This window comes from Trachemys scripta, chromosome 2, assembly GCF_013100865.1.
Source record: "Trachemys scripta elegans isolate TJP31775 chromosome 2, CAS_Tse_1.0, whole genome shotgun sequence".
NCBI lineage: Eukaryota > Metazoa > Chordata > Testudines > Emydidae > Trachemys > Trachemys scripta.
In genome coordinates, this window is record NC_048299.1 from 209,804,588 (window position 1) to 209,830,594 (window position 26,007).

The 26,007-nt window shown below is 39.9% G+C and overlaps 1 protein-coding gene across 3 annotated transcripts in view; it reads left to right on the forward strand.

Moving 5' to 3' along the window:
- The window catches only part of ASXL3 (ASXL transcriptional regulator 3), a 148,437-nt gene that overhangs the window by 53,226 nt on the left and 69,204 nt on the right, over positions 1 to 26,007 (forward strand). For all 3 annotated transcript variants that reach the window (XM_034762846.1, XM_034762844.1, XM_034762845.1), the window contains 3 exons: positions 2,800 to 2,908; positions 4,254 to 4,365; positions 15,930 to 16,051. In XM_034762846.1, coding sequence (XP_034618737.1) covers positions 2,800 to 2,908; positions 4,254 to 4,365; positions 15,930 to 16,051 — 343 coding nt within the window. The remainder of the gene's footprint in view (positions 1 to 2,799; positions 2,909 to 4,253; positions 4,366 to 15,929; positions 16,052 to 26,007) is intronic.

Genomic DNA, 26,007 nt, shown 5'->3' on the forward strand with positions numbered 1-26,007 from the left:
CTAGGGTAATATTGAGACTCAGTTCCACTCAGCTGACACCACACTGCATGATTGGATCTTTGGTCATTGGGTTTTCAGGATGCAGCCCGGTGCTTTCTGGTGACGTATGTGGCAAGTGTCTCCTGAGGATTATACAGTTCAACTTCAACACAAGGAGAATTGGTCTGATCTTCACTTTCCCCCTCTTGGTGTTCTACAGGAGGGGAGCTAATATAGGGATTCTTGAAGTTGGCACATCAGATACATGTACTTACGGCTCAGTAGCTGACATGGATTCCTTTGTACTCAGAAAATGGTTACTATTGTCCATTTACCAATTAGCCAGTATTTGAAGATTAAGATACCTGCTGTGAGAACAATAGTGGCCATTGGGGGAGAGTTCTATATTTTGAGTTCGTTTATCTTGTATTATTTTAATTGCCTAATGATGAGATATCTAAACACAAGTATTGTGACCAAAATCTCTCTAGATGGACCAGCAGCAGAAATTAGAAGAAAGATGCTAAATGCAAACTTGAGTATTATATAGACACACACAACTCTATCTTGTTATTCCATGCATAGAATTCAGCTGCCTTTGCAGTTAGCATCTTCCTATCAGCATCCTGCTGAAATAGTCTTCATTTTTGACAGCTTCACTAAATAGAAGCTCCAAGCATCTGACATAATTATCAGTAGCTTCAAGTTATATATGTTATCACCTAAAAAATGTAACTTGAGAAAAATGGTCTTGCATTGCTCAGTTAAATGCCATATGTCACTGTATGTGAACCAGTAATTCAGTAAGAACATTTCTAGAGGAAAGGCATGCATCTTATTTGACCTCTGTGTTCACTGATCTTCAAACAGTAACAAGACACTTTAATATATTCTACTTTACAGCTAGTACAATAACTGTACTTGTAATTTACTCATATTCCTAGACTGACCACATAGTATTATATCAGCTCAAAATCACATGTAGGATTCTTTTTATTTGCAGGAAAAATAAAAATTTTAAAGAACAAATCCTTTAAAAATGTTATGTTGTATGTTTTAAAATTCACCATTTAATAGCTGACATGAAGCTCTATAAGCAGCAGTTTTAGCTGTAGTATTGGTTTTTAATGAAGACATGTACACTGTATGAAAGTCAATACAGAAGTAGATATTGTGGTAATATGGTATTTTAGGTAACCTATAATAAATTATATTATACAGCTGTTCTGATATGAGGACATCTTATAACGAACTACTTATGAGCTTTTACTGGAACAGCAAATAAATGATCATATAATCCATCTTGTCAGAAAATTAATGTACATCTCTACCCCGATATAACGCTGTTCTCAGGAGCCAAAAAATCGTACCGCGTTGTAGGTGAAACCGTGTTATGGCGAACTTACTTTGATCCGCCGGAGTGCACAGCCCCTCTTTCCTGCCCTCTCCCCCTCTCCCCCCGAGCACTGCTTTACCGGGTTATATCCGAATTCGTGTTATATCAGGTCGCGTTATATCGGGGTAAAGGTGTATATACATTATGGACAAATTCTGCTTTGAGATGCAACCATTGAACTCATTAGGAACAGTGTGCACATCAGAGGACAGAATTTAGCTCCTACCAATAAAATCTACCAAAATTGAATAGGGACCAATATAATTAAAAATTGTATAATGGAGTCCTGAACCATAATTCCTGCAGACTTTTTGTATTGTCTAACTGAAGCACATTACTTTAAGTTCCAGGCCCAGTATTTTGCTGAGTGTAGCCTCAGTCCTGCAAACACACATGCATAACTTTACACATACGACTAGTTACTCTTAAGTCAATGAGACTGTTTATGTGGATAAAGTTAAGCATGTGTGTTTGCAAGATTGGAGTCTGTGTGAAGAAACACAATTGGAAGTTCAGTCTCTAATCATAAGTATAGCAATGTATATGGGGAGATAGATATGATGACAGTACACCTATAAACACTGTAGTTAATTTTAATTCCATTAATACAAAATAGGATACGTTTGTGAGCGCTCCCTGCACCCTCACTATTCCCCAAATTAACTTTTCAGAATAATATGAATTTAGCCAAGAGCAAAAATGCATGCTTTGTTTTTCTCTTGCATGTAAAATCTAGCCCTGTGTATACATCACATAAAGATATTTGTACAAATTAAACACTGTGTGAAGGTATTGATTTTATTTGACTATTTTTAAAAGGTACTTTAAAGTGCATTCCAATATGATATTGCATATAATTACTGCTCCACTAAAAGTATAAAATATGTGTGTATGTTTCTACAGTAACTTAGGTTGGCCATTTTAGGAAAATACTGTCCTAAATAACTTTAACTCCTATAAGTTTAAATATGTTCTTCCTGGGCTCTTTATTATTATTCTTTTGTTGCCTTTCATCCTATGGGATGCAGCTGCCCTTGAACTTGGTACTGTTTTGATCATTCATGTGCAGCAGCCACATTGTCGGTAACATTTTGAAAATGAGGCTTCATGGTGTTATTTGTGAAGTAATTTCACATAAATATTTGGACTTTGGTTCCTTTAGAATGTGGAGCTGGTTGCTGTATGAAGAAAAGCATAATTATAATTCGCAGACTTTTTGCCTGAAGCCTAGGGGACAGATGCATATGATTAAGTTTGAAACTGGCCTGTTATTGTAATGTAGATGTTTTCAAGGTTGGGAGAATTTAAAAAAAAGGCAAGGCAAGCATGAGTTTAAAAAAAAAAAAAAAAAAGACAGAGGGAATAGTTTTACAAGAGGCACTCTATCTTGGACTGCTTTATTTTTGCTCAATTTTATTTTTCAGTGGAACCTCTCCATTAGCTTGTCTGAATGCAATGCTTCATACTAACACTCGTGTAGGTGATGGAACATTCTTCAAAATCCCTGGGAAGTCGGGACTGTATGCTCTCAAAGTAAGTTGAATTTTTGCATATACAAAGTACATAAAGTGGATTAATAGCGCCATGTATATCTCAATAGATATAAAGGTAAACAAATTAGATTCTGTGGGGAGTAGATGAGCTGAAAGTCTTTTCTAACTGTTTTCAGATGTCTTATAATGAAAGTAAACACTGAATGTTTTATCTCAAAGAGTATGTGTATTCTTGAATTTGGCATATGGTAAGAAAACCATGCTGTAGAGTTGTTAACAGAAAGGCCTTTGTTTTATAAGCAGTGAGTTCAAGAAGATCACTGACTTTCTCATGAAGTAATTGTGTTAATATTTAATTTTTTGAACAGTGGAAGACTTTTGCAAGTTCAGTGTAAGCAGCTTTTAAGTTACAGCTTATTTTAAATCAGAAATATAATTACAGTGATAAAATCCTGAGTGGTTTGATACTAAGTGGTGGTGATGGTTGTAGTTGTGGGTTTTCTCTTGTGTGTTGTGTTTTTCTATGTTGTGCTGGTTGAAAAAAAATTGTTTTCGCCCTGATACCCATGATCAAACTATACTGGCTTCGTACTGGGGAGGAGGGTGAAGTAGGGGCAAGAAAACAATAATGTGAAATTACATGTTCTACAGACTAGATTTAATCTATTGAAGTTATGGGGGAAATTCTTTGATATTTGTGATAGAAAAATAATTGTGCACAGTTTAGAAACAATAAAAGCAGTATGAATAATGCTGCTCCTTAGAACTAAAAATGCACTATTTTTTGGTTAACAATGAATGGATTTCAGAATAATCATTTTCTCATTTGCTAATGGAAGAATGTTTAGTTTGGTCTTGTTTTAAATCTGAAGATATCCCTGGCTCGAAACCAGGTATTTGCAATCATTCCCATGGCTTGTGAGTTCCAGGTTGCTGCAGCTATTTGAATTCAGGAAACAGGCACAGGCAAAAGAGAAACATTAAAGGATTTGTGTTTCTCTTGCAGCACTTAGGACGTTCAGCTAGATGACTAGAATTTTTAAGTGCCAAACAAGTCTGTTCAAATACAAAAAGTGAAAGGAAGTGCATTTTGATTTATAACTCTTTTTATAAAAGTCTAAATTGTGACTTTTTACAGGATAACTTGAAAATCAAAAGCTGAAAGAGCTATCTCGTAAAGATCATGTTTTACTTCTTTCCATAAAGTAACTCTTATGCAGGAAGCAGATTAGTTTTTGAAATGTAGACACCCAAATGTGTTGCAACAGTTTTACCTTTGGGGAAACCTAACAGTAATATAAACATTTTTTGTGGCTGGCCTTACATTATTTTTCTTTTCTCTCTCCTTTCTCCCCCCCCCCCCCATTCTGTTTTTTTAACTGCAGAAAGAAGAATCTACATGCCCAGCAGATGGAACATTGGATTTAGGATGTGAATCTGAGTTAGATGGCACTGAAATGGCTGAGACAAACAATAGTAATGGAGAAGAAAATGGAGGTAGGTATTCTTAATTTCACTTTTCAGGAGCTACTATGGAAAGCATATATACCAATTAGGTTCATTATTCATGTTTTCAAAATAAACTATGGTTGTTTTTGCAACTAATTAAAACAATTTTGAGAAACAACTTCCCAATTTTGTTCTTATAAAGGGGTCAGGGCCACATGAGAAAAGTGGCCTTTTTGTTTTTAAAAGACTGGTATGTTATGGGAAGCTGTGGAGTATTTACAACGTTCTGAGTAGATCTGTTTTTCATTTAGTATTTCCCCCCTTCTCCCTCTATTATATCGCTTGCCTTCTTAGGCCCCAATCCAGAGTGTAGGTACACCCTGTCTGGAGCCCCATTGACTTCAGTGGGATTTTGCATGGGCACAGGGTTCCTCCAACACAGTTCTTTGTGTAGGACCAAGGTCTTAGGTTTACAAACTCTTTGGGGAGGGGATCTTACTTTGTGCTGGTATAGTGCCCAGCATAATGGAGGCAGTGTGACTTAAATCTTAAATACCGATACGCTGAACAATGGTACTTTAAAATGCCACCCTTAGAAATAAAACTTATTACTTTTAGGAGGTAATAAATACGTATAAAGAGAGAACCTACTCCCTCAAATTTTCATCATATATAAACCCCTAAACCAACTACTGACAATTAGTGGTGAATGCTATAGCTCTTGAAGATTAACCAGTAAAGTGTTTATACTGTGCATACTTTACAGTATATTGGAAGTTTTCATGCCTATATGCCACTGAAATTGCCCTTTTTGAGCATTCCTCTCTTCTGCCTTCCCTCTTGAACTCTGACCCACTAGTGGACTTGCAGCATACCCTTTTGGATCATTCTGTGGCATAGGGGTGGATGAATACCCATTATTGGATTTATATAATCTTTGTGGATACTATTCCTCAGATAAATATAAGGAAGGATAGAATGAGGAAGGATGTTCCAGTGGTTTGGGCACCAGCTTAGGATACGGGAGTCCTGGGTTCATATCCCTGGTCTGCCACAGAATTCCTGTGTGATCTTGGGCTAGTCACTTAGTCTCTTTATGCCTCAAGTCCTAATCTGTAAAATGGGGATGATGATATTTATCTACCTCGCAGGGGTGTTGTGAGGATAAATATATTAAAGATTTTGAGGTGCTCAGAAACCATGATTATGGGGCCATATATATACACCTCTACCCCAATATAACGCTGTCCTTGGGAGCCAAAAAATCTTACCACATTATAGGTGAAACCGCATTATATCAAACTTGCTTTGATCCGCCGGAGTGCGCAGCCCTCGCCCCCACCCCCACGAAGCACTGCTTTACCGCGTTATATCCGAATTTGTGTTATATCAAGTCTCATTATATCAGGGTAGAGGTGTACTTAAGATAGAAGACATTTGTGAGTTGAATTATGAGATTGTGAATCTGGGTAGAGCTATAAAGGGCATGTACTGTTAGATGGCTGAACTTTTCATTTCCTTGCTTTAGAGACTTTTATATTAGATATGTAATGTGTGCAGCCTTAACTGGCATATAGTGCAGGAAGGACTTTTAAGAAGTATTTCAAGGTCAAATGAAATCCTAGGAAAGTCATAAATCCGTTACTAAGTAGGTATGGAAAAATTGTCAATAATGATGCAAAGAAAGCAAAAGCATTGAATAAATATTTCTGCTTTGTACTAGGAAAGAAGCTGGGTGAAATTTAATGTCTAGTTTGCTTCAGTCTTCACTAAAAAGGATAATGGTGAGCAATACTCAACAAAATTAATATTAACAACAAAGGGAAGAAATGCTAGCTGAAATAGGGAAAGAACAGATTAAAGAATATTTAGGTAAGATAGATGTATTCAAGTTGGGCAGGGTCTGATGAAGTTCATCATAGGGTGCTTAGGGATCTAATTGAAGCAATCTTGGAACTGTTAGCAATTATCTTTGAGAAGTCATGGAGGACTGGTGAAGTCTCAGAGGACTAGAGGAGGGCAAATATAATACTTACCTTTTAAAAAGGGGAATAAAGGAGACCCAGGAAATTATAGACCAGGCAGCGTAACTTCAGTACCTGAAAAGATGGTGGAAGAAATGATTAAACGATCACTTTGTAAGCACATAGAGCAGGGGTCGGCAACGTTTGGCACGCGGCTCGCCAGGATAAGCACCCTGGCAGGCCGGGCCAGTTTATTTACCTGCTGATGCGGCAGGTTCGGCCGATCGCGGCCCCCACTGACTGCGGTTTACCGTCCTGGGCCAATGGGGGCGGCGAGAAGCGGCGCGGGTGAGGGATGTGTTGGCCGCAGCTTCCCATCGCCCCCATTGGCCCGGGACGGTAAACCGCAGCCAGTGGGGGCTGCGATCGGCCAAACCTGCCGCATCAGCAGGTAAATAAACTGGCCCGGCCTGCCAGGGTGCTTATCCTGGCAAGCCGCGTGCCAAACGTTGCCGACCCCTGACATAGAGGATAAGAGGGTTATAAGGAATAGCCAGAATGGATTTGTCAAGAACAAATCATGCCAAACCAATCTAATTTCCTTCTTTGACAGGATTATTGGTCTAGTGGATGGGGCAAGCTGTAGGTATGATATCTTGATTTTAGTAAGTCTTTTGACAAAGTCCCGTATGACATTCTCATAAGCCAACTAGGGAAATGTGGTCTAGGTGAAATTACTAAAACGTAGGTGCACAACTGGTTGAAAAAACATACTCCGAATAGTCATCGATGGTTTGCTGTCAAAGTGGGAGGACATATATAGTGGAGTCCCGTCGGTGTCTGGTACTATTCAGTATTTTCATTAATAGTGGAGTGGAGAGTGTGCTTATAAAATTTGCAGATGATAGTAAGCTAAGGAGTTGCAAGCACTTTTGAGGACAGGATTAGAACTCAAAAGGACCTTGATAAATTAGAGAATTGGTCTGAACTCAGCAAGATGAAATTCAGTAAAGTCAAGTGCAAAGCACACACTTAGGAAGGAAAAATCAAATGCACAACTACAAAAGGGGAATAACTGGCTAGATGGTAGTACTGCTGGAAAGGATCTAGGACTTATAGTGGATCACAAATTGAATACGAATCCACAAAGTGATGCAGTTGCAAAAAAAGGCTTATATTCTGTGGTGTATTAACAGGAGGGTTGTATGTAAGACACGGGAGGTAATTGTCCTGCTCTGCTCAGGGGAGTAGCCTCATCTGGAGTACTTTGTCCCATTTTGGTCACTAGACTTTAGGAAAGATGTGGACAAATCGGAGAGAGGCCAGAGGAGAGCAATAAAAATGATAAAAGTTTTAGAAAATCTGACCTATGAGGAAAAGTTTTTTTAAAAATTGGACATGTTTAGACTTGAGAAAAGAAGGCTGGGGATGGGGGAACCTGATAAGTCTTCAAATATTTTAAGGGCTATATAAAGAGGAGTGTGATCAACTGTTCTCTTATGTCCACTGAAGGTAGGACAAGAAGTAATGGGCTTAATCTGCAGCAAGGGAGATTTAGAAAAGCTATTGGGGAAAAGCTTTTGAACTGTAAAGGAAGTTAAGCTCTGGAATAGGGCTCAAAGGGAGGTTGTGGAATCCTTATCATTGGAAATTTTTTTAACGGGTTGGAGAAAACTCTGTCAGCGATGGTCTAGCTTTACTTGGTCCTGCCTCAGTGCAGGAGGCTAGACTTGGTGATCTCATGAGGTCCCTTTCAGCCCTATATTTCTATAATTCTATGTGTTCACAGTTTATAGTGATAGTGAAATACTTTATATTCAAACATTTACTAGACAGGATGTTAAACAACACCTGTTACGGATAAACATTTTAAATCTCCAGGTCCTGATAACGTGCAACCAGGCATTTAAAAAAAAAAAATTGGCCAACATGTTCTCTGAACTAATGGTGCTGATTTTTTAAACAGATCTTGGAATATGGGGGAAATTCCAGAGGACTGGAAAAAACGAATGTTTTGCCAATATTTGAAAGGGGTATAAATAGGATGAGCCTGGTAACTCTGGTCTGTTTAGTATGAGATCCCTGTGCAAAATAATGGGAAGACTAATATGGGATGCAATCAGTAAAGAATAAAAAATTGTAGCATAACTAATTTTGTCAGTATAATTTTATGAAAAATAGGTCTTATCAGACTAACTTAATATCACTTTTTGATGAGAATACAAGTTTGGTTCAGTAAGTGCTGACATAAGGCATTTGAGTTACTACACTCAACATTCTGCTTAAAAAATGAGCAGTGCAGAAGATCAGAGTTGCCCATATGAAACAGATTAAGAACTGGACAACTGAGTGATCTCAGTAGGAATCATCAGGCAAAAGGAGTGCTTCTAGTGGAATCTTCTGTTCTTGGCCCAGTGCTATTCAGTATCTTTTATTAATGCTTAGGAAAATGTGTATAAAATCATTGGTGGTAAAGTTTATAGATGACCAAATTGATGGAGTGGTAAATAATGATAAGGCCAGGTGAGTAAGGCAGATTGGTACCTGGACTAATTAGGACAACCAGCTGATACGAGTATAATCTGTGTAATGTACTGAATGGGTGAGAAGACTTGAGAGTCCTAGATGCTGCCAGAATGGTTCCACCCGTCCTCCTTGACAGTCTTTTCCCAAAAGGAGGATTCAAGACAGGGTGATAATTGGAGTAATCTTACATCTTGAGAGAATTTGTTGAGCAGGGGCGGGGGTGTGTATGAGTTTAACAATATCTTCTTTAAAAGGAGGTGTTACCCAGAGGGGGGCACTGATAGTTAACTGGTGCCAGTGTGTCTCCACTTGTCTTTAAGTCATAGCCTTCAGATTTCTCAGTATCTCAGAAAAACTCTGTTTGAAATTAAAGTATAGAAGAATCTGCTCTTCTCCTCTTCCTTTTCCCCACTCTCCCCAGTACAGTTTTGCCAGCACAGGTGCAAAGTTCTTGATCTGGATCTGAGCAATTGTTCTCAAATTATTTTTCTAAAAAATCTCAGTGATAAACATGTGATTGTTTCACTGAATGCTGTGCTAACAACTTGGATTAATTAGGTTGATGACCATCTGGAATGGTTGCACGTCAGGATTTCCCATACCATCATGGCATATGTTAAAAAAAATTATTCATGCTCCAGTTACCTAGTTTGGAATGAGAATTCCACCAGCAGCCCTCTAGTAGGTTTTCTTTTCATTATTTGTAGGTCATCCAAGTACCATGCAAAGATGAAGCCATACTTAGTGTTTAAGATCCAAAATGGTAATAGTCTAGGATACGAAATGGTTATAATATCCTACTGTGCGTGGCAGACCACGGTAGTGTGGTCTGTAGTCAAAACAGTATCCATCTCCAGATTGTCTGAAACCCATTGGGTTCCGTCTTCACTCCAGTCAGAGGAGCATCATGATCTCAAGATGGAGATGGTAGTGATCCATAGAAAGATGTGACTTCCACTTCCAGTCCCAGCCCAAACATAGATTCTGAAGTGTGACCAGCTCTGAGTAGGGCCTCATCTACACTAGGAAATTAGGTCTGGACATTGCTCAGGGGTGTGAAAAATCCATACTTCTGAGTGATGCAGTTAAACCTATCTAACCCCCAGTGTAGACAACGCTTGGTCGGACAACAGGATATTTCTCCCATCAACCCATCTACTGCCTTTTAGGGAGGTGGAGTACCTACGCCAACAGGAGAACCCCAACTTCAGCTTTTTAAATGTAGAGTAGCCCTAGGTGACCTTACTACAACCTAACAAAAACTACAGTTCCCAGCACTTCTTAAATGTAAAACTTCTTTAGTTTCAAAAGTGAAACTGATTACATTGTGACAAATTCATCTCTAGTGTAACAGTAGTGGATATAGTAGGTCAGCCATGCAGAAGTTGGAGGAGCAGATTCATTCTGAGTCTTGAAATTTTGTCTTTGCAATTGTTAGTCCATTGAAATTCTGTGTGTTTTCTGGACTAAAACCACAAGGATAACTCTTGACTGTGGAGCTAATATTCCCCTTCCTTTGGCTATGAAGTATTCATTGGCTTTCCACACTCTTCCTTCCCAGGAATGGAAATTTTGGCTCATTCAAGGCAGCCTGTGACTTATAGCAGTTGGGCTCTTGGGCATGATGCTTAAGATTTCCTCTGAATATGTTTGGTGTATAGTCTGATACTAATGTGCAGTGGGCTTTTCCCCAGCAGAAGTTTAATGGGATCACAGCCTGAACATATGGGACTCTTCCTCAGCTTACAGATCGGACAGAGACCCAGTTTTTTATTTATTTTCTTCATTTTCCCACCAGCAGTTACGAAGGAAAATTATCTACCCCCTCCAGGGCAAGATTGACTACCCTTTGCTTCATTGCTGTGGGTGGGAAGGTCTCAACTACTGAGGTGGTGCAATGTGAGAGGCTGGGAGCTAATTGGGTGGGGTCTCTTGGCTCTATTGTTCTCTGCTATAGAGCAGAATTAGTGAGGCCTGAAAGGTTGGTGGTTGGTTAGTGACAGATCATACTTCTCTGATGAAAAAGTTGCCTAGCTGTGGAATGAGGATCCACAGTTTTCTGAGATTTATGGAGTTCTTAGGTTCCATTATATCTTGTGCAGCATTGGTTACTTTAACATGAGCGTATCATTTTACAGGGCTTTTTTTGTTTTTTCTTTTCCAAAAAAATGTGTTTGAGCACTGTTACTGATGTTTTCATAATACTGCTATTTCCCTTATACAAAGAACTATACAATCACTTTACCTCCCAAACTATGTTTTGTTTGATAAAGAATAAAGCTAACAGATTAGAGATGTGAACGGTTCAGATTTTGCAAGTTAAGCTCTGCAGATCAAAGTGTGACTCAGGTGAATTGCTTGATATATCAGTGTTGACAAGCTATGACCAATTATGTCAAAACAAGTATATATATCTGTGTCACCCAAAGAAAATATATAGAATTTTGTGGGATATTTTAGTCAGATATTTATATGTTTTTCTGAGGATGTTTTCTATATAGTTTAATATTAAAGAGTATGGGCATAGATTTTATTCTTGAGGTAGACTACAGTTTTTAGCATATGGTAGTAATATTAATTTGTTTTGTAATATGGCTATTAGTAGACAAACTTTCTCATCTGCTGTGGTTACCATAGTAAGAAAAGAATTGTACTGCTGTTGATTTTTCTGGTCTGATTTTAAATCAGTCTGGCCTGTCTGAAATCAAAATCAATTGTTCCATTTATTTTGGAAAGATGGGGCTTCTTAAAGCATTCAGGGAAATTTTCTTTTTCTGTAGATCATAAACAAGTCTGCTCATTATTATTATTCCTAATAATTTTTCAGTGCTGTAGCTGCATAGTCATTTTGAATTATATTTCACTAAACATTTTTTGGTGTATTGATATACTTAATATTGGTATCCCAAATCTCAATTGATTTTAAGGTTTTGGAGAAAGTTAGTGAACCATGCTGTTGAAGGTTGGCACATTAATTTTACGTTTTGTTTAAAGAAAACCAACAGTTCTGTATGTTTTCTAAAATGTATCTTTCTCACTATGAAGAAAAGTTGCTTCTAAAAGGAGAAGAGAAAATGGAAGGGAAAAGGTTATATAAACCTTGTCTCAAGTATTTTGGGCTATTCATTTTTTTTTTTAACCCTTTTTCATTTTAGGCTCTCAGAACACTCACAAAGGAATTCTTACCTTCTATTTCCTTTCTACCTAAAACCCTGCTCATCTGTCAATTCAAAGACCTAACAGTTTATTGTCTCACAGCCACTTTGTTCTCACTTCCTCTACTGGGTCCTGTACCCTTGGAGTAGGGTTACCATATTTTGTGCCTCCCAAAGGAGGACACTCCACGGGGCCCCGGCCCTGCCCCCAGCCCCGCCCCTGCCCCCACCCCAACTCCGCCCCCTCCCCAAAGTCTCCGCCCCCTCCCCTGCTTCCCGCGAACATTTGAGTTGCGGGAAGCCTGAAGCAGGTAAGGGGGAGTGTGGGGGGAGGAGGCGCGGCCCAGGCTGTCCCCGGCCCTGGGGTGCCGGCCCCGGGCCCGGCCCCCGGCCCACCACCCCTGGCCCGCCCAGCACTGCGGCCCCCGGCCTGGCACCGCCATTCCCCAGCCTGGCCCCCGGCTCGGCCCCCGAGTCCCCGGCCCGGCCTGGCACCACCGGCCCGGCCCCCGAGCCCCCGGCCCCGACGGCCCCACCTGAGCCCCCGAGCCCCCGGCCCGACCCCGCTGGAGCCCCCGGCCAGGCACCTCACCGCGGGCCCGGCCCCGGAGCCCCCGGCCCGGCCCCGCTCCGCCGGCCCGTCCCGGCCCCCAAGCCCCTGGCCCGACCCCTGAGCACCCGCACCGCCGGCCGGCATGTCCCGATTTTCCCGGACATGTCCGGTTTTTTGGGCTTTCCCCCCGGATGGGGATTTGGAGCCCAAAAAGCCGGACATGTCTGGGAAAATCCGGACATATGGTAACCCTATCTTGGAGGAGATGACATATAGAATAGAACACAGTAATGCTAATGATATCACTGAATGAAGTGCCTCCCTTGCCTTAATTCTGCTTGCTTCCTTTCTCTTCCCCTACTTCCTCTTGGCACTAGCGGTGAATAATTGCTGACTACCCAGATGTTTCTCCCACTCTGCTCCATGCTACTCAGAACTTTTTGCATAGGCAGTCAGTTGTGTTGCTGCTGCTGTTTTATAATCCAGAGAGAACAAAGGATCCCACATTTCTGATATAGTGTATGTGTGCATGTGGCAGTTCCATCTACTTATCATTGATGTATATGGACATGTGCCCAGTTACTTCTAGCCCTTCCTGCTTATAACTCTGTTTTCTATTACACTATTCTTCATTTTGTTTTGCATATTGGAGCTGACTGTTTTGTTGCTGAGTGTTGCTTTTCTGAATATTGCCATTCCTCTTGGAATATTGCTATTGCTTCTACTCTTCGACTTTTCCCTTTAGTTTTCCTTCTGTATCACTTTTCATTCGTAGGAAGTAAGATAATAAGACTTCTCCCCTCCATTCTTTATGGTTACAAACATTGTGGCTTTGTCCTGAGATTTTTGCATCAAGAGTTTGACATTTGCTCTATGACTTCTTGTCATTTGGATAGTGATACAGCATCACAACGTTGTGAACTTGTATCATCACCAAAGTAAATGAAGGACACTTGGGTTTATATCCTGGAAATGGCATCAAAATTGGACCTTTCTATTTATATAAGGAGTGGGTGGGGTTCCCTGTCACCATGGAGGAATAAAATATATGCTTAGTGACAGGACATGTTGCTTTCTTATGAAGGACACTTTGTGGCTTTCCTGTCATATTTTTTCTAAAATTCATTTGTTTTTATAACAGATTCCACTCTTCTGCCCTTTCTTACATTGTAGGGTTTTATGTACATAGAACAACTCTTGCCTTTCCTTCAATTCTTCGACCCCTTTGCTTTGCCAACAAAACAAACTGGCTATCTAATAGAAATATAACAATCCATGAAAATTTCTTATTAAAAACAAAAAGGGATGTGGAAACAGAAGTCGAGCAATTTAAAATATTGAGTTTCTGTTTTTGGATTGTGTGTTTTATATCTTAGGTGCACAAATATTGCAGAGATGGGGTTAAATAAATATTTAGACTAGTGTGTTTGTTTGCTGCTGACACCTTCTTGCTACTTTAAGTTGTCTCTTTGATAGTGAGCTTTGCTGATCATGTGAAAAAGACTCTTATCCAAACCATGTGATGCAGTTGAGTTCAAGGCATTTTTTGCCCATCAGCTCCCCGAGGTATTGTGAGGCATAATTTCAGCATAAGCAAAAAAGAAAAAAGAGACAAATTTCACTTATAAAGCTTCTGGCAAAACTCGCTTCCCAATCCACTATGAGAACTGTATTGACATAATGACATAACTATGAAAAAGTAGTTCTTTCTCTACCATTTGTGAGATGAGTATTGACTATTTTTTTTCCTCTAAAGATGAAAACAAATGTTCAGTGTGTTACCAGTTATACCTCATACTGGCAATGAATTATTGGCAATTAAGTTGTCAGAATTCCATACTTTATCTTATAAATACAAAAAAAAGTTTCAGTAATATTAATGGTGGAAGGCATTACCGAAGACGAAGAAATTGAGTGGCACTGAATTCTCTGCTCACTCCACTGAGCAATAAAAATAAAAAAACACACAGCAAATCAAGATAAAAGTAGAAGGACAAATTCACAGCTGACATATGCCATTGCAACTCTTTTGAGGATCCCAAACCTGCTTTTATAGATGTGGTACACCCCATTGCACATTTTGGAAAACCATCTACTAGTACTATAGTAGATATTCCAAGATATGTGGCAATCTTCGCTGTGTATCTGAGGACAGGACTGAAACCAGTTACTATGTGAGCATGGGGAAATTTACCCCAAATTCAAACTGGTTCTAACACTGTTTTAGCTACACTGGTGTTTGAAATTGGTGGGAGTAACATTATAGACAAAGCATCAGAGTCTTCAATCATTTTTACAGCCATTTTACTTATATCTGCTAAAAAGTAAGTCTAATAGAATGTTTTGGCTGTTTTTGCAGCCTTAATATTGTTTAAACATAGTTGGATTTAAAAAATAAATTAATTTACTTTGCTTTTTTTTAATCTTAGAGACCCTCAGACAAACACATATTCAGGCAGCTGTTTAAAAGCAAGTACTGTAATATTCACTCACTAAAACATGTATTTTTAAGAGACCTGAAAATTAGCAACATACATTTGCGTGGGAGACCAGAACTCCTCTTTGTGAGCTATTCCAGTCCATCATTCAAATGAGCATGTGTGTGTTCTTGGTTTACCAAGCAATAGTTACATGATAGTCGGGGATGGCTTCTTAGAAGCCATTACAATTGGTTATGCAGTTACATAGTTACAAATATTTTTAGAACACAGGGCCATCAGTGTCTCTCTTCTAAATATATATTCAGACATGTAATCTTGTTAAACTTCCCGGGGAAAATAAGTTACTGTCTACTTCTATTTAGAAAACATTGTGATATACATAAAATATTTCAATTGCCACTTCAAGGCTTGATCACATGGAAAATACCCATGAGCTCCTGAGCTATACAGAAGGGTACAGAATTTGGTTCTACAACAGACTGGCTTATTCAAGAGAAGTTTAGTTTTCTAAATTGGAGAGGAGCCTCAGTGTGGTGGGGTGACATGGAAAAGAGCTCAGTGCATGTAATTGAGCTTTCTACACACCACAACTTCTGTCCTGGCCCAGCCCCTGTTGCCACTTAGAGCTTGGATGTCTACAAGGGGAAATTTAGCAATATAATTAGACTGCTGTAGTTATACTGGTATAACTTGCAGTGTGAACGTTCTTATTCTGGAACTCAGCTCTCATCTCTGTTCAAGTCTAGGGGTGGAACTTGATTAGAAACAAACATTTGTGAAGCGATGCATTAGAAGTTAGCGTGTGGCTGAAAATTCACGTCTCTACAGATCCTGAGACTCCATGACTTTCATGGGTCATCAGCCGTGGAGATTGCTTTTTGGTGACAGGGTCCCTTATTCCATTTGCAGGAGCCTCTTAAGACCTCAAGTGCCTAAGCAATGGTATTCTTAAAATGTTTTTTTTTTTTCATAGTTTGTCCAAAGCAGATACCTGAAGAAGCGTCTTCCAATCGAGACTCAAGCCTTACTAACACACCAGTGCAAAGCAAGCTAGTGTCTTCCTTCCAGCAGCACACCAAAAAGGCACTTAAACAGGTAAGCTGGTATTTATTGGTAGTCAGGTGGCTTTCTTTTTAATGTGTTGCCTGACTATTTAAACAAGAAATCAGTGAGAAACACCACAGAAAAATGTTAAGACATTTCGAATAAAAGTACCAGCAACTTATTTAGCTGGACATTTTTTTTTTCTTGATCTGTAAACATCTGCAATAAGAAGAACTGTTGTGGGGGAAAATTTTGAAGTTTTTGTGTTCTGTGCACTAGTGCTGTAATTCTGCTTATTATTGTATACTTGAGGGTTTTTTTAAATGGCTTCTATGCAAGCGAAAAAGTTTTGTATGCTTTATTGTTACTTCCTAGGTTTTGTTGACAGACTTTTTAAAAAAAAAAAATTTGCAAAACAGATTTTGTGAGAGATTGTAGCACTGAGAGGTGAATGTACTTGCTGTTCAGTTTCTCTATAGAGTGTGTCCCCACATACTGTATTTAATGCAAAAATATAGTACCTGAGAATGTCTTTGTTTTGAATAAGCTGAGTTTGGATGGGTTTGGGTTGCACAATAAATAATAAAGCTTAGAACAAGTGACTGAATATTCATGGTTTGATGTAAACTGAACACTATAATGTGAAAAATTGGCTCAAAACAGTGCTAATCAATTTCATTCAGAGCAGATTGAATGAAAAACCATAGAAATGCTTGTTTAAAAAACATCACTCTAATCCTGCTATCTATTTGCCAAACGCAGAAATCGTTTCCATTTCTTAAAGATTTTATTTTATGAAATAAAATAAAACTTTTGTTAAATATTGGTGTAATGAGGTTGGGTTGGTTAATTTTCCCCTTATTTCATGTCCAGGTTACATTTAGCAAATAAAAATGGTAGTTGAAGCCAACTATCTCAAACACTAGGCCATTCCAGAGTTATTAACTTAGGCCACAGCTCAGCAGAGCACCTAAGCATGTGCTTATGTCCATCCCTGTTCAGCAGAACAATTTAGCACTAAAGGTTAAGTCCCATTAAAGTCAATAGGATTTAAGCATGTGCTTGAAGTTAACTTGAAGCACATGCCTACATGTGTTGCAGAATGGGGTGGTTTGCTAAATTGGAGCCTTCAGGCTTCTGGGTCAGCAGAAGTAGAGCGGCGGATGCAGCAGGCTTTACTAATTGTGTGGAGTATGGGTGAGTTGTGAGTGAGGCAAACGGTGTCTGGAAACTTCATTTAATTTAGATTTTTTGTAATATGTGAGTGTACTGAAATTTGAGTAAGCCACTACTCTTTTACATGAACTCCTAATCTTTAGAGCAGAAAAGAATCACTATTTATCTAAATACTTAGGGTCAGATTTGTCACTTACTTGCTTTTGGGGGAGTGAAGGGGATGGAAAATGCTGAAAACAAAAATAAAACAAATGAACAGAGACCAAAAGCAATTACAGAAGCTTAATTAATATAAAAATTCATATCCGAGATGGAAGTCCTTGCAAAACTGCCCATAAGGCAGTAGGTTTGCAAGAGCACCAGAATGCTAAGTAGTCAATAGAAAGAATGGAAAGCAGCTTTAATTAAGATTATAGTAATTAGATCTTATGCTTCAGATTGCGAGTTTATTATTACAGCTGTCTGTGAAGAATGTTTTATCCCATGTACAACATTATACAATTGGTTAGGTGTATTGAGGTGATGAGATTTTTTGCACTTTTTTTACTTGCCTATGAAGCATCGAGTATTGGCCAGGCAAGATGTGTATTTGATTTAATCCAGTATTGTAAATCCTATAAAATAGGTGAATGAACTTTCAATAGCAATTTTATTCAGAAAATTGCTGTTGAAAGTTTATTCACCTACCATATATCCTCTCTTCAGGGTTTCTGTTGCTGTTATGGACACATAATGTGTCGTCTTCGCACAAAGAAGAGCCTGCAGTATGTTTGAATACACAGAAACATTAGGCAATTGTATGTGACACTCCACCAACTGATATTAACTTACTGGTTCTCGTCTGCAATAACAAGAAGCTAAACCTTCATTGTGCACTTAGTAAGAGCTACTAATGCTGTACAATGTCACAGTGAGCATTTGCCTGGTTGTACATTTATTTTTTCTTTAATAAAACAAATCCCTCACAAAATGACAATCCACAAAGCATTCTTTCAACCATTTTCCCCCTTCATCATATTAAATAAGGGCAAGATTTTTTTAATTAATAATGATCTTTTGTTTAATTTTTGCCCACTAAATGTAAGTGAAAGTCCAGCTGATAATGTGAAATATTACTTGAAGACCTGAGCTCAGGTGGAGCGGTCTGCTCTGTTAATATAGTTATTAAACCAAACAAATCATATGGCGTTGGCTTTAAAGTATTATGTTGGAGTTTGGGTTGTTTTTGATAAAGATTTCTAGAAATCCTTTGTTTTAGACCACTAAAAGTAGGTTTAGCTTCCCCTGCAACATTCTGCATCTTAGGACATGCTTCCCCTTGTGTACTGGAATTTGTTTCAGTATCACCATGCTTCTGCGGCTATGCCTGTAGTGTGAGGAGGAGGGCACCTCTTGAGCCCTGGGTCCTGCCCATGACTAACTCAGAATGGCGGTGGGGGATGGGAACTGTTGCTTAGTCCTTACTGCGCTCTGCTTTTCAGGGATGGGGAGGTTGCAGTGCTAGTCCACTCTAAAAGTCTGTGTCATAGCTCGCATCTCGTGTTCTCATCTTGCAAGGAGGCCTGTGTTAATGTCCCAATCCCTGGAGCTTTTTAGCATTGCCACCCTCTCTTTTGTTACACTTTTGGGGTAAGTGTTTTGAGTATTTCAGTCTTGGGTGTGTTTCCAGTATGTGGCACATTTGTCTCCCCTTTTGTGGAGGATGGGGGATTTTCACCACCTGACTTTGCTCTTGATTATAACTGAGTGGAGGGTTTAACAACTTGATCCTAGTTTATGATGGCTTGCTCGAAAATAGTTCCTGAGGTAGAGCTCCCATTTATGTGTGGCTTCTGCTGGCAGGTTCTCCTTTGCTAGATTCTTATTTCTTTCTTGCTTTTGGAGGCAGGTGCATGCTACACAACTCTTCTTACCAATACTATTGGGCAGGGGATGAGGCATGCATTCCCATGTTGTTTTGCCCTTTATGATCTTGTCTACACTAGAGGATTTTGGCCTACTAACCAGTGTGAGCATCTCCTACCATGCAAGTAACAATCCACACATACAGTTGCTATCAATGGACCACAGGTGATCACAGCACTATGTAAGTTGCACTTGCTGTGAGCCAGGTTAACTCAAGTACAGACCTCAAGTTCTGGCATAGCAGCTGCGATGGGCAATTACTCCATCCTCCACTGCGCCTCTCTGGTAAAATTTCTGTTCTATTGATCTGTGTCAAGTTTTCTGCAAGTCCCTCACCTGTACTGAATGAGCTACTGTACCCACTTTAGATCTCATGGCACACACGTTCTCACCAGCATCCACTTATTTGTGATTGCTACATTTACCAAGCTGCTCTTGGGGCTTTTCTCAAAAGAAGCCATCATATGAGCATATCTACCGACTGGTCTGATGCAGATGACACAAGACGCTTGTGAACCACTAGGATGGTGAAGTGATAGTGTCTGCTGAACTCTGTTGTGACCAGGTGTAAAAGCATTTTGCCCAGTAGCTTATCACTTGCTCTGGGACAGTGCCAGGAGAAGATAAAGAGTCTGAAGCTGCAGTGCAACAATGCCTGGGGTGCTAGTAGACCTTCCAGGCAGGGAAGAAAATCTGCCTCATTTTTGGCCCTTTGGAATTAATGGAGCGGAGTTCCTTTTTGACAGCAGTGTGCTGTGGGTAGAAGAGGAGGAGGACGCCATCATCCAGGCCTAGAATCAGAGTGAGGGCCAGGACATGTCTGCGACTGTGCTGGGGCCTCAAGCCCTCTTGATTGAGACAAGTTCCAGAGACAGCAGCCAAGTGGGTTTGGGAGGATGTGATGCTCAGGAAATAAGGGGACCTCCACACAAGGTATGTTGCTGCTGCTGTTTTTACTGCTTTGGGCTTTATCTGCATGCTTGATGGCTGGGTTCCTCTGAGTGCTGCTATAACTGTTGTGAAATGGGTAGATGCTATCTCTCGTGAGGCAGGAAGGAACCCCTCCACTTGCTTTGTTGTGTTCCGCCAGTGAACACTGCCAGATTCAGGAGCCCTCTCCATATGCCCCACGCACAACACCCCTTTTGTCAGCTACACTTGCTGTTCGAAGTAAGGATACAAGTACTTGGCAAATTCTGCATAGGTGTTTCTGAGCCATGCCACAAGACCTGTCTCAACAGGGTGACCAAGCAGGGAAAACTAAAAAATAAAGTTACAAAACCACAGACATATTGAAAATGGCAAAACGGAATGCTTTCAGAAAGCTACATGATGCAGATTATGGCTTGGTCCACATGCTGCTTTTGGGTAAGAGGACATAAAGCACTTAGAAAGACATCAAAAGTGGCTGGAAATAGCTATCATGTACATGGGACACAAGCCGAAGCTATTATCAGGTAGCAACCTGCTTTAAAGCAGCTATAGGCCAGAGCACTGAAAGCATCGCTCTGTCAGTCAGCACAAGATAGCGGCCTATCAGATAATGGTGTAATTTAGCCCAAAGTTTCCCAAATCTTCTAAAAAAATATTCTGGTAAAGACAGTGCTGTAGGCATTCATCATTAATTCAGTTTCCAAACTCCCTGGCCCTCATATAAACTCGCTTCACTTTCTTCAGCTCCATTGCACATCCTATGTTACCAATTGAGAAAATAAGTAACAGCAAATATATTAGCCTCTCTTCCCCTTGCCCCCCTCATGCTCACCTTAATAGCAATTTCTTTACTTTACTACAATCTAGTGCAGAGAGTCTTTCCAGGCATCTTGCAGTCTGCAGTAAGTAACCCAGTATTAGTCTCACTGTACTGCAACGTACATCCTTTACCTCTTACCAGGAACACACTCAGACACCTTGCAGCTAACCCAAAATTTCATCGGGGAACAAAAATAAATAAATGTTAGGAGACGATCATTACCTCTAATCCTAGCACAGGATGTCTTCCTTGAAGGCTTTGGAATTCCAAAGTGAACTGAAAATTTTTTGCTTGTATTGCATTTTTGGTATTCTAAGGGGTCTAGTGTGTTAATATGCATATTAACCATTTCCTTATATTTCATTTTAGAAACCACCATTGCATCAAGGCCACAATTGGGAAATGCTAGCTCAACATAAGCGGAGAGTGATCAGACATCTGGCAACACAAGAGGCAGATTGCTTGACAAATCTTCGTGTCAACAGGTGAAAAATGAGAAAGATGAATTGTTTCTTTACCTTCAGGGAAACATGGAAAGGGACAGTGATAGAACGTACTAAATGCAGCCAAGAAACAGAAGTGTGAGGAGGACAAACTAAGTTGCTTTTTTGAATGCCAAGACAAATAGGGAAGAGAACTGAGAAGTCATGACTTAAAAATATCATGACAGGAAAATGAGGCTGGAAGCGCAAGTGTTCCAGAGGTTGTTCTTCAGGGAATACATGTAGAACCCGAAAGCAAAGTGCACGGTGTGTCCTTCCACAGGTCCCTGTGCATGGACAACAGCTCCTCAACACAGTGCTATGGTATGGGACAGTAGCAGTATTTATAGAACTTGCCTCCTGGTCATTTCCATAGTACTCAACCCTTGCCTATTGTCAGGAAAAAGAGAACAGGAGTAGGTTCATTCTCTGTTCATGTTGTGTCCAACAACTAACTATGTGTGGGGTTGTGGCTAATTGTATTGGGTGCTTATTGCAGCTGGCCTGCATGTTTTGTGTTTTAATAAACATGGTTTTCAGGATTTCTTTCTCCAAAATTTCATTAAGCAAAACTTTTTAAGCTTGAAACATTACCGTATTAAATCCTTCTGGGCACCCCTCTCCTTTACCATCTCCCACACCCAAAATCATAAAAATGTATCCTTGTACAGTAACTCCTCACTTAAAGTTGTCCCGGTTAACATTGTTTTGTTGTTACGTTGCTGATCAATTAGGGAACGTGCTCATTTAAAGTTGTGTAATGCTCCCTTCTAACGTTATTTGGCAGCCACCTGCTTTGTCTACTGCTTGCGGGAAGAGCAGCCCTTTGCAGCTAGCTTGGGGGGGCTTGGAACCAGGGTGGACCGGCAGCCCCCTATCAACGTCCCCTATCAGCTCCCTGCTCCCCTGAGTTCCCTGTGCAGCAGCTGCCTGCAGTTCAGCTGTGTCCCTCCCCCCACTGCCATGTGCTGCTCCTGCCCTCTGCCTTGGAGCTGCTCCCCGAGACTCCTGCTTGCTGTGCTGAGGGGGAGGGAAGGTAGAGGGGGGCTAATGTCAGGGTGTCCCCCTGTCCCCTGCTCCTGCACCCCGCTTACCCCATCTTCCATAGAGCAGGGCTCAGGACAGAGGTCTCAGCAAGCTGATCTAATTAACAAGGCAGTGTACTTAAGGGAAATGCGCTTATCTCCCTCCATTCCTGCTGCCTTGCAGAGTGAGAGAGTTAACCCTTGAGGGCTCAGCCAATTGCTAGTTCATCATTTAGCAGTAAGGGAAATATCCCACTCTCTGTTTGTTTAAAACCTATACTGTGTGTGTGTGTGTGTGTGTGTGTGTGTGTGTGTGTATATATATATATATATATATAATATAGTCTTTTGTCTGGTGAAAAAAAATTTCTTGGAACCTAACCCCCTCGTTTACATTAATTCTTATGGGGAAATTGGATTCGCTTAACATCGTTTAGCTTAAAGTCGCATTTTTCAGGAACATAACTACAACGTTAAGTGAGGAGTTACTGTATTAGCAACTACCTCAGGTCAAATCCACCACTGCTGCATTGTTGGGGTTAGCTTTTGAGACAGGGAATAAAAGGTCTCCTTCTTTAGAAGTTCTGCAGCCACTGCTGCTTTTCCAAAGTCTCGAACAACTCTATCCACCAGTTGGTGTGGTGGTCTTGTCCCAAATGTAGCACTTGGCTTGACAAAATTCTCTTTTAGGTAACTCATGGAGCCATTTAACTAGGATGAGGACGGATCGAGCTTCTCTCTCGACAAACGAGTTGCCCAACATTTTCCATGTACTGCTCATCTAAGTTTCCATTGGAACGTCCCCTGCTGCCTCTCCTGGGCCACATGTAATGTCTGGCCATTAATTTTCATGGCCTCCAGCAGAAAATTCTCCCTGAGCAAAGAATGAGCTCTATCCATTCAGCCTGACCACCATTTTGAAAATATTTTGCAGAAATGGCTGCATTTCCCAGGGAGATATGGAAGTTGGACCACCTTTTTCCATGACTCCCTTGGGTTCCAAGAAGCCTTTCCAAATCTCTCACAATCCATTACTTTAGGGAGCTATGCTGGGAACTGTGGGATAGGTACCCAGATGGCAGTGTGCCTGCACTATTGACTGGCATGCTGTGTGTGGGCATGGAGCAGGTCTGCAGAGAAGCAAGATGCATTGCACAATTGCTGTTTATATTGATGCAATGTCACTAGTTCAGTTAAAAGTGGTATGATACATGTTTTATTTAGGGAAAACAGAGAGAGAATCTAGCTGAGCATATCCTTTGTGTGTTCTGTGCACCGTGGTTGGGGAGTTTGGTTTAAAAGAAAATGGTGATTTGGTTTTTATTTTAATAACAAAACAGTCTGCATGGCTCAGCAGTTCAGACTATGGGGCTGTAAATTGCAGCGCGTACTAGCATGCTGCGCTGCACTGCACCATGTAGACCCTGCAAGTGCGAACTAATCAGTACCTAGATCACATTAATATAGTCCAGTTTTTTTATTAAAATAAAAACATACAACACAAGCTGCTTCCCGTGTAGCTTGTTTACTTTTTGCTAAGTTGGAAGACAGAGAGTTTTTCCTCCATAGAAGATTTTTCAGTTGATCACTGTTAACCACTTAATACTACACAAACCATTTTTTGTTTTGAAACAAACTTTCTTCTTTTTTGAAAATAAAATTATTAGTGAGTTGATGCACATGCCATCCTTGTCCCGATTCTCATGCAAGTCAGAATGGTTATTTAACACAAACATCAGCTCTTTTGTCTTTCCAGTTTCTTTGTGTTGTTGAAAAGCAACAAAAAATAGATTTACTTTTGTACTACAATGATCTATGGAAATTGTAGCTGTGAATGTATAATCAAGCTTCTTATAGAAGAAGTAATGCTGGTTTAACACACACGTGCTGCCCTATGTTTTATTACATTTTACCTCCATGCCATCGCTCATGTACACAATGTTCAGTTAATTTGTATTACAGTAGCATATAGAAGCCTGACCAATAATGGCACCCCATTGTGCTAGTCACTATACAAACACATTCCAGAAGAAAGCTCTGACCCAAAGAGCTTGCAGTCTAAATGGACATGACAAAAGGTGGGAATCCAAACAGATACAGAAGTATCGTGCTCAAGGTTATACAGCAGACAAGTGGCAGAGATGAGACTAGAACCCAAGTCTCCTGAGTTCAAGTCCAGTACTCTATCCACTGGACTACACTGCCTCTCAAAATTGTTTACCATTACTCTTATATACATTATTGATCCTGTTCCACAGGTCTAGTATGGAATAAATAAATTCCTTCCATGTATTTGGATCTTACTCTTGTATTCTGTAGCCGTTTTCATGAGACAGTTTTAACATAATACTATTGTACAAGGTGCTTAGTGTTGCACTTATATATTTATAATTCAACATTTTTAATGTGTGTTAAAAATCTTAAGCATGTAGAAGCCTCATAAGAATGTTGAAAGTATGTTGTAATGCTCACTGCTGTGGGTTTTTTTTAGAATCTGTGAAAAAAAGTTTTCAGTGAGATTTTAATTTAATGGAGGAATAGCAGTTGTTATACTTTTTTAATTTGACTAGCAGAATAGGGGTAAGCGAAGGGACAAAGACTGAATTTATGGTGATGTGAAATGAATTGGTGATACAGTATAAATCTATCTGTTTCCTCTTTTCCAGTTTAGAATCCATGGTCATGGTGTGGACTCATTATTTATTTTGCGTAATAGATTTTCTTCAGCATGTCATAGATCCTGTTTTTCATATGTCAGAACAGAAAAATTCCATAGCCTAACATTTCTGATCCATAATGTGTGAAATTTCAAAGGTTATGTTTCATGATAGAAGTTTCAGAATGTAGACTTGACATTTATAGAACAAAGTAGCAATCCAGGATGATGTTGCCTGATGCAACCAAGTGTTACATATCTCTGTTCTTAATAACTGATTTTTTAACGTTCTGAGAATGTCATGCATTTAATCTCAAATAGAAGTGTTTTTCTATATTCATTCTTTATCTGTGTGCTGCACTGTTTCTTTATGAATTGTAGAGATGTAAAAAAATAAGAAGTCACACAGATTTCAGAGCAGTGTAAGGTACAAACAAACTTGACGTTTTGCTCTTCTGGTATTGGAGGGGAATTTACACCATCTTTAGGGTGCTTGGTTTTTCTTCTCCACAGTTACTGTTTGACTTGATATCATTTTCTTTTATTCCTCCCCTAACGGAGGCGTTTTTCAGTTGTTAGCAGGGAGAACAGCCATTTTCCCACCTGGGTCAGCGAGTCTTTGCAACCTTAAAATCAGTTAAATATAATTGGCCTATATTTTAGGAAATACCACGAAACCTCCAGTGCACTGCTGCTCTCTAGTGGGGGCAAAAAAAAGCAAGCTTTCCTTCGTGACTACTTAATGGAAATCAGTTGAGAATTAGAATTCTACAGGTAGTACAGTGGGCTGTGTATCAAGAAATTTGTGTTCTCTTCTGGACTCTGCCTTTTACAGCCTTTTATCCTAATTAATCTTAGGATACAAGATTCTTCTCATACCCTACAGTAGTCTTGTATCCTAAAATTGATAAACCTCACGCTAGGTCTATGAAGATAGAGTCTCCACCTTACAAGAGTATGCACACGCTTCTTTAGTTCAAACTTACTCTTTCTGGAATTTGGTTTTACTG